General features: G+C 44.4%; 1 protein-coding gene across 2 annotated transcripts in view; it reads right to left on the bottom strand.

Annotated features, from left to right (window-relative positions):
- Nucleotides 1-1805, bottom strand: part of Myocd (myocardin) — a 98650-nt gene extending 96845 nt beyond the window's left edge. For both annotated transcript variants that reach the window (XM_048798099.1, XM_015504533.2), the window contains exon 1: nucleotides 1433-1805. Coding sequence is in view for 1 of the 2 variants with exons in the window: in XM_015504533.2 (XP_015360019.1) it covers nucleotides 1433-1487 (55 nt within the window). In the remaining variant the exon portion in view is untranslated. The remainder of the gene's footprint in view (nucleotides 1-1432) is intronic.
- Between the last annotated feature and the right edge of the window lie 8094 nt (nucleotides 1806-9899).

Below are 9899 nucleotides of genomic sequence, written 5' to 3'. Positions count from 1 at the left end.
CCCTCCCCCCCCTCCTGCCTTAAACCGGCACAGGAGTGTTTGAAATGAACGCAGCTTCATACAAAACAAATCTATATCCTCTCTTCTTCAGAAAGGTGGCAGTGTTGCCTTGCAGTTTTGAACAAATTACTAAGTAGTGGTGAGGTTTCTCTGGCTGATTGACAAACCAAGGGCCTCACCTCAACATGGAAAGGAAAGGAAGGATTTAATCCACTGTTGGCCCTTTGTGACTGGTGGCTGGCAGACTAGCCCTGGGGCTTCAGGGGGCACTGTGGCTTGTGGCCACCTAAACTCTTGAATTTACAACTTGCTTCAATAGTGTCCATCCTCAGATAACCTCCAGCGGAACCCACAGATGTCTAAAAACAGGGAGCAGCGAGGGAAGTTACTGATGGAATAATTCTTACCTCCCAGCATTCACTTTTCTTATTTTTGAACCATCCATCCCCAATGAAACAATTGACTGGCCCTCTTCAGAGGGACAAGGAAAATGTAGCTTAGCAAATGATGCAGCATCTTGCTGACACCTGTCACATCCAATGTTCACATCAGAACTCTCAGAAAAGCAACCCATCTTCGAAGTAGGTGTTTTGGGTGGCTTGTTACCACTATTATAAAACCAATAATATACACAGAGATACTGAAGAGCTTAAACGGCCAAGTGTTGTCCCGTCTAAATGTGGGAACCCACACAATGATATCTTCAGTGGACACCTGCACCAACCCTTCATAAAGAGCAAATAGAGTTCCCATCTCTCCCTTTGACTCACCTGTCCTCAGAGTCCTTTGAGAAGTTTCTCTGTACACCACTAACACAGAAATTTTGGGGAAAATTCTCCATTTATAAATATCAGATGGTTTGGGAAAAAATATTTGTGGCACTGGACTGTTTTTTTTTTCCCCCTACAGTGATGTCATTTTAAATTCTTGGTGTGCTCCAAATTTGCTATTTTTACTTCCCCCAAGTGACTTTTTTTGGGAAATACATTTGTTTGGATAAGCTACATTTTTAAGTGACCCCTGTACCTAATACACAACATCAGGTTCATCTTCTCAGCCATTATTAACTGATATTACGCAGTTCCCAAACTTGAAATCCCTTATTTGTTCATTTCAAAGTTGCTCCTTTTGGATTTTACCCCTCCGAAATTTCTATTCACAGATATACAGACAAAATAATAAGAAAATAATACGAGGATTGGCCTATTCAGAAACAAAACCCACACTCAACAACTCAAAGCATTTGAAACTTAAAGACATTCAAGCCCCCAAAGTCAAGTAAAATTCTTTGCTTCCAAAAATGTGCTTTGGGGGTGGGGGGACAGAGTTGTCACCACGATAGGCTTTAGGCATTTATTGGAAAGCAGTTCTAGAATTAAGAATTGCAGAAGAGGAAAAGTTTGAGAAGGAAGGCTAAGTGCCTTCGCCCTACCTGATCTGAACTTGCTTCTAATCAGCAAAGAATGCTCAGACCCCAGAAGTGTCATGTTGAATCTCTCAGCAAGCCGCTGGTCCCTGTGCCAGGCGCCCCCTGTTTTCCACCAGGAACAGGCTCCCGGGAGCCCAGCTGACCGCAGCTAACAACTCAGAATTCATCCAACTCTCTGTGAGCTCCCCTGGGTAGGAGTACGTACAGTGGCAGCCAGTGTCCCCAGGAAACTGGCGCCTCCCCCCTTCGCTGTGCGGGGCTAATTAACTCTTAGCCGGCAGGACCCTCCTCCTCCTCCTCCTCCTCTGAGGTTGGCCAAGAGCTGCGGCATCCCAGCGTTCCTGGCTGATGTCATAGGCTGCCAGCGATTGCGGAGTATCACCACCACGCCTTTATGAAGGTCCCAAGTTTGTTATCTGATACTCTTTACTACTGACAGGCGCTCAGCCAATCAGGAGCGATGAGCGGGGCCTGGGGACCTGGTGCCGCCAGGGGTGTCTCGGCAGCTGGGTCTTAACTCTTTGCAGTGGGCTGAGCGGCCGTCCTGGCGCAGAGAGCAGGAGGCAGGGCCCGGGGGTCGTGAATCTCGGCCAGGGGACAGAGCTGAGGAGCTGAAGCCCCTAGGACAGAAGAAAGGGCTGCGACACCACGGGGGCTTGCAGGTGGTGCGCAGTGCTACTGCTCTGGGAGCTTCCCTGGCCCGGGGATGGCGTGCCCCGCCTGGGCTTTCCCCGGGCTTCTCCGGTTTTCTGTCTGCGCGGAGAGACGCGCGGCTGGGATCTCCTGCCAGCCGCCTGCAAAGGCTGGGGGAAAGGATGTGAGCGCACACTGGGACAGTCACACTGGGCGCGTTGGAAATAAGCTGGACCCCTTGCAAAGAAGCAAAGTTTGCAACGGACTAGAGTGCCTACTTTCTTCTCTGTTGGAGGGGCTCAGAGCGCAGGAAAAGACCGTCCATCATACATTTCGCTGCTCCAATATCAGATCTGGATACATTTCCACGGAGAAAATGAAAAATTTCTATCTTTTTTTTTTTTTTAAATGCTTTCTTTGGGGACGTATCTAACTCAGTGTGTCTGGAGATCCTATGGGGGACCCAGTGCTCCCCGACCCTTCTCAGGACCAGGGAGGATATATGCCCTATTGGACTCAAAAGGGTGGACTCAAGGAGGGAGGGGCTCTGGCTGGGCTTAGTTTGGAAAGGCTCCAAGGCTTTTCCTGAGAGCGAGTCTCTCCGTTAGGTAAAAGAAAAATCCATTGAGCATCAAACACGGAGTTACTGAGCATCTCGAATGGTCCAAGTGTTAAAGCTCATCAGTAATCAAACAAAGACCCTACTCTCAAGAATCAGACTTAGTGGTGGCATACAGAAATAAAAACAAACTGGGTGTTTTTAAAGAATTAGGTTTTAATTCATTTGCCACCTCATAAGCACGTGGTCCCCCAGGTATGACCTATTTACTTATTCCATATATGCTTACCTATGTCTCAGATCTCTGAATCCTTGAAAGACCAGTCAGTGATAGATGGAGACCTAAAATGACAATAACTCACGAGGACAATCTCTTATTCCCTAAGTCTGGCCTTTGTCCCCCCTACTTCTTTTGTTGAAGACACATTCAGATGGTTAGACCTTTCGTTCACTCTTTGCATCTGACCAGGTCGTTGTCGTAAATAAGATTTTCTGGAATAGGAAATTTTCTTCTGGATGTGTCAGAGAGGAGATGGAGTTGTCCCACCCAAGTTCCTCCGGGGAAGAGCGTCCTGGGTGGTGAGACCAATTCACAGGCTGACGAGGTGTGTGGAAGCATCACAGTGATCATGCAACATTCCTCCACGAAGTAAATGACTTCCCTATTTCTGTTGTAACGTTTCCATGAATTTAGTGGCTTAACGCAACACAAATTTATTGTCTTGCAGTTCTGCAGGTCAGACGTCGGAAATGGGTCTCACTGGGTTGAGGTCAAGGTGTTGGCAGCTGCATTACTTCCTTGAGGCTCTGGGGGACAATCCATTTTCTTTTCCTTTCCAGCTTCTAGAGGCCACCCACATTCTTTGGCGGGTAGCCCCCTTTTTTTTCCATCTTCAAAGCCAGTAATGTTGTGTCAAGTCCTGATCACATTTTAACATTCACTCCTGCCCCCAAATTCTGCACCCCTCCTCCACATTAACTTTACTATAAGGATAAATGCTATTGTAAGGTCAGCTGATTATCCACCTTCATTTCCTTCTACTACTTGAATTCTTCCTTTGCCATGTAATGCAGCATAATCACAGATGCCTGGAATTAGGATATGTGAACATGGGGCAGGTACCTTCTTCTGTATGAGACTTATTTTTTTTTCTTCTCAGCATCTCCCTGTCCTCAGTCAAACCCTGGCCTCCCGGTGTCCAATGAGAACAGGTAAAGCAGAGGGAGGTTTGGGAATGGAGGTGCCCAGAAGCCTAGGAGAAAGTTTTGAGAGGTGTGTCTCCCAGGGTGAGTACTCTGGAGAAAAGAGTTAAGTAAGGATAAAGAATATTGTAAAATTGTCTCGAGGAGAGAAAACTATTTTGAGCAACATAAAAAAGAAAGAAAAGGGGGGAAAAAATCTAAACAGATTTTTATCCTGAACACTTTGGGGGCCGAGTAGAGATAATGGCAACTTGGCAGAGAATTATTTTTTTCAGTGAAAGTTGGAATGAAGTTAGCTGAAGCCAACATTGAATGTAAGGGTCTACATGACCTAGAAGAGCTGAGGGGAGGAAGCTGTTTTCTCTCTGTTGGGCTGCACGGGACTGGGCAGGGGATTGGAGAGGGAGGGAGAGAGTGAGTCTGTGGGCATATGTATGTCTGTGGAGGGGAGTAGTTTCTTTTCTCTCTTCTTTTTTTTGGGGGGGTGGGGTGGGGTGGGGGGAGTGTTTGAGAAATACTGGTAACCACAGTCCTCTTCAATTTTCCTATCAGAGTGTGGAGTTGCTGACATCTGTCCTCTGGGATTTTTTTTTTTCCCCAATAGCTTGGAATATCTATGGATATAAATATGCTCATATAGAAGCTCATCCTTTGCCCTCTTTAGTCAAGCATTTTTAAGATTACTTTTTAATTTTATTTTTTATTTTTTTGGTAGAATTTGGAAAGGATGTTCCCCAAGAGAACAGAGTTCTCAAACTGCTACACTTCGGGCATAGCACATGCTAATGCAGCCAGGGTCTGTCCTGCAATTGGACCACCTCGGGGGTATTTCTCCCAGGCCTTGCCTTCGTGACCCTTCTCTTCTGGGGACTGGAGGGAGCCTTTGCTGTGGCACAGAGGGCATTCATGAGCCTCCAGTGTGTGGAGGATCTTCCTTTGAATTTGGGTGCCCTGTACTCTGGAGTGAGTTATCTAACACGTGGCATTTTTTTGACTATAGAATGGAGATAGAATTATTTCCCAGAAGGGTTGAGAGGTTTCAATGGCATCATCCATTTGGAATGCCGAGAATAATTCTTCCTGGTGTGTCGTAGGCTCCTCTTTTAATTTCCCTTTTCTCAATCATTCATGAAGATTCCAGGCAACCTATTGTCCTTCCCCTTTGTTTGTGCCTTTTCCTTTTCTTCACTTTTAGTCATTTAAGGCTGCATAACAAATGACTGGCATTTCAGTCAAGGTACCACGTCCTTTACCCATAAAATGGTAAAGGAGCTGAAAAACTCCTATCACTTAGTGATGCCATAGCCCTCATGAATTTAGGGGGAAACAGAAAGAAAAGTACTGTGAGGCCAGTTGTGCAAAAACAAAGAACCACAATGGTGCACATGGTGTCAAGTTTGATAATGACAAGGGACTACACTACCAGGCTATTTACTATACTTTTATTGTTGTTTAAGTATGTCTTCCTTCTCCTTACAAGAAAACGTTTACCGTGAAGCAGAACTGCAGTATTATACCAGCTGTTGTCTTGTACATCTCATGCTTAGTGCACCTTTGGTTTGCATCAAAAGGCCACACTGAGTAATCTCTAGGTTCCTTTAAGTACCTGCTCCAATGTTTTCACAATGATAAAAATTGACTAATAACACATTCATCAGAGCCTATCCCATTTTTAGGAGGTACATGAGTGTATCACATATTTAGCAGCTTAGAACAACACACATATTTGTCATCTCCCAGTGGGTGAGGTCAGGAGTCCGTCCAGCCATCGCTAATCTGGATTCTCTGCTCAGGGTCATCAAAGACTGTCATCAAAATGCTGACTGGGGTTGGTGTGCCATGAGAGGCTCAGCGTTGTCCTCTGAGCTCAGTGTGTAGGTAGAATTCAGTTCCTGGAAGCTCTAGAACTTACAGTGACTTGCCTGTCCAAGGCCAGCCGGAGAAAGGTCTTTCTCTTGGCAAAACCAAAGACCCCCTTTTAAACAGTAGACCCACCCATAATGATCTCCTTTTAAGATTAACTCAAAGTCATATTTATTAGGAACTTCAATATTATCTGCAAAACCCCTTCATCCTAGAAGGTTACATTACAAATAATGTAACCTATCAGAATAGTGCTGTCTGTCACATTCGCCAGTCCCATTTTGATGGGAAGGGGACTGATCCCTAGGGAATATATAGCACATTGAGGGTGTACTGATTTAGAATTCTGACTTCTGTGGCTGTGGTCCTCAGCCTGCAATCGAAATGGGAGTGATTCTGTCTGTAGCCCAAAGCACAGCTCCAGGCAGGTGGGTTGAACTCTGACCCCTTACAGACCTCCTTTCCTAAGCACAGCATGAAGTCAGCTGCTGGGTTACAGACAGGGAACAAGGGATGGCACACCTGTGATGGCCTGAGGACCTCCAGTTCCCTCACTGGGGAGGTCCTTTCTTAGCCCAGTCCTTAGGTGGTGACCCACCTAAGGTCGCCACTGTTTGCATGGGTCTGCATGGGTCTGATGGTCTTCCTATCCTCAGGGCCTATTCCTGGGATCATCTGTCTATTTTCTTCTGTTTCTTTCACATGTTTGGTGGATGAGCAATCTCAGGGGAGCATTTTTCCCTCTGTCATCTGCTCACTGAAAATGTGATTTCGGGATCTGTGGAAGTCACTTGGGCAAGTGCCCTGAAGGCACAGAATGTAGGGACAGGTTTGCAAACTCCAACGAGTTGTGTGGGCCAGGGATAAGAGAAAATGTAAAGGGGTTGGCATGCAGCAATATGGATAGCAGATGGCTTGTCCAAATGGGACAGTCATGACCCAGCTCTGGGTAACCGAAGCTACACAGGAGGGAATACAGACCCTCGTTGCCGTACACTCCAACTGTTCAAAGAAACTGGAAATCCAGATTGTAACGCTGAACAACATTGATTTTGAAATGTGAACCACAACAAAATGTTTTAATATATATCGGTCCAACTCAAGGGTGACTCTGTTGTGGGACCTGAGCCTTATAAGATTTGAGAACCCTTTAAAAATAAGTGCAAAATTATTCCCAAGTGACTATTTACCTAGAATGATAAATAAAACCACAACTAACTGCCGAATGGAAGATTCAGTTCCTTTATCCTAAGATCCTTCAGTCATCGGGGCAGAAATGGTCCTGTAGAAATGCTTCCTAAATTGCATCCTGCCTTCTTCCCTTGTCCATCTGGAACTCTCCAAAAACTCCCAGCTGTTCCCAGCACCCCCCCCAACAGGGCCCATGCAAGGTGGGGAGGAATCCTGAAGCTTAAATTTCATTAACTTCATAGTAAATCTGAGACAGGGGCCAATGGAACACAAAGACACGTTCCCCAAGTCTTCCAGGGAGTGAGACTCACATGGCACCCCTTTCTGACCCCCTCCTATGAAATTTGTCCTCTGATCTCTGAGGGACTCTATTTAGACTCCATTAGGCAATATGAAATATGTACTATCATATTACCTATTTAAGGGATATCATCCTCTGCTATCTACTTATTTCAATTTCAGAAATATTTATTAAGCAGGGACCGTGTTCTAGCATAAAGATGAAGTAGATGTGTCCCAGGACCTCTGGGGGCTAAGAGGGCAGGGGGAGGTCAACCACAAAAATTCCAACACACCAGAAATCTGTTGTTATTACATAGTACAAGTAAATGTCAGAAAATCTCAGATGGAACTCATGTTCGTCACACTATTAATATAACCTGCTTTCTTTCAGGAAAGTGAATCTAAAAGGACTTTTGCCCAATTTAAACAAAAGACTTAAATTTAAACAAACGTAGAAACAAAAGTGGTTTCTGTTGAAATTCTCTATCACAAACCCCTCTTTCCCTGCCTGCTAGAAATACCTTTTGCCCTTTCTTCTTGCAATCCCCCATCCTAGCCTTTACTTAAGGCAAGGGAACTCAATTTGATAATTCAGATTTAAAGCCATTGTGTCGGACCACATTTATGAGAGGTCAAGATCACAAGGTTGAAAAGTTATACCCCCATAGGTTGCCTCTTCTTTCTCTTTCTGGGTCCTTGCTATTAGGAGCACAGATGAGAAATCAGCTGTGAGCTCTCTGGCAGCCTTTGAATCAATCCTTCCCTTGTTTCCAACTCCATTCTTGCTATTAGGTTTTGAGACACAGACGCTGTTTAAGCTGATGTGCATTGGATTAATGCAAGGTAACGTCTTGGAGTCCAGAGTAGATCTAAGAGGACTGTCGCACCATGTGACTTGCTTGCCTTAGAGCGTATGGAAGATGGAGAAGCATATTGCACAGAGACCATCTCATCATTGCCACTCAGTATTGGATAGGTGTGATTTGCATGGTACAAATACTTTAGCTCCGTTTATTATTATTATTTTTTCTGTACTTTAAGAATCACCTATTTGTCAATGGACAGCAATGAGTATTTGTTTTTCTTGATTCTCTTGAGAATTGAATAATGTTGATTTTTCCCCTTCTTTACAAAAAGGTTTATGTCCATCTAAAATTTCTCTTTTGTACTCTAGCCACATATATCCAAATGCTTTCCCCTACTTGAACTCCCCAAAACCTCTTCTAAAACCACAGATATGAACCAAACTTACTGCTTCCTCTCTCCTCCTTCTTTCCCTGCAATACCTGTCTTGGAATTTCCTGCCCTTTCCATTGAGGCCGAAGGATCCACCTCATTCCTGGATTGGGAGATGGCCCACAATCCATATGCCTGCATTCTTCCCATCGCCAGCCCATCATGATGCCATATCCATTCTCCTCCCTAAAACCTCCTGAGTATACCTCCTTTATTTATCCTTGATGTTTCTTACTTTTAACCCTTGTTGGACTTTTCCTAGTTCACTTATAAGTTTCCCTTGAGTGATCTGCTTTCCCCTAGTCATTTCTCTGCTCTAATCCGTCTTCCATCTTATCATCCAAGTGATCTTTCTAAATCATCAGCCACTTCACTTGGCTTCCTGCCTTTGGCTCCCTAGTGCCAAACGGATAATGTCTATGCTCCTATGTCTGACTTCAAAGCTCCCTGTCATTACCCCCCCCCCGTCAACTTCTCCTATTTTATTTCCTAGCCCCCCCTTTTTTTTACATATTAGCAATAACAAATAGTTTAAAAACACGGTCTCCCTCTATTTTTTTTTTCTTTCCCTAATGTGTTTCTTTAGCCTGGAACATCTTTCTTCCCCTCATCTAGAGACAGTCTATGCATGTATCAAAAAACCATCTCAGACTCTAGTGCAGGAGTTTTCCCTTGACAGTGGTTTCTGTTGAAATTCTCTATCACAAACCCCTCTTGCCCTGTCTTGGAAATTCCAAGACAGGCAGAGTTAATTATACTCTCCTTGCTTTGCTACTTTCTTATCTTTCATGTATTTGTGTCATTGCATCTGTCAAATAGTATTATCAATTACTCTAAAAAAAAAAAAAAGCCCACAGAGTCCTCTTTCAATTGCATAGACTGGCTTGTAGTTCCCTACCCTCTTGCTTCTGCCTCCCAAGAAGCTGGGATTACAACTGGGGACCACCATGACCTACCATATATCAATTACTTTTCAACCCTACAATCACTCCTCCACAAGTGTGTGGGCTACTGGTTGACAGGAATATTGTTTCCACTTATGTCGGTAACACATAATTTTTCCCCCTTTTACTCCTATTTTGTTAATTTTCTGCATTACTTTCCTCATAGTCAACTGTTCTTTGGCATATTTGTATTTTAATGATTGCACGTAGAATATTGTTTCTTGTCTTTTATCATTCCCCCCACCCCTCGCAGATAGATTATAAACGTGAGGCTTACAACGGCTATGAATTATCTTTTGAATATACAAAATGATTTTATATCGTGAATTTCCAAAAGCAGTGACCCACCTGGGGTGGTGATATGATGCTGGGCGTGGGGACCCTTTTGTTCCGATGCATCTATTCAACATCTATACAACATTCTTTCCTTTCCAGAGATGATGAAACCACCCGGTTCATAAAGTACTTGGCTTTCCCTTATTCATTTTGTATGTGTGTGTGTGCAACGGGTCACATTCTGTTTCCCAGTCCCTCCCATGGCTCAGTTTGCCTGCCGTCT

Source organism: Marmota marmota, unplaced genomic scaffold (assembly GCF_001458135.2).
Source record: "Marmota marmota marmota unplaced genomic scaffold, marMar, whole genome shotgun sequence".
Classification (NCBI taxonomy): Eukaryota; Metazoa; Chordata; class Mammalia; order Rodentia; family Sciuridae; genus Marmota; species Marmota marmota.
The sequence above is the reverse complement of the archived record's forward strand: the minus strand, read 5'-3'. Positions and strand labels throughout refer to the sequence as shown.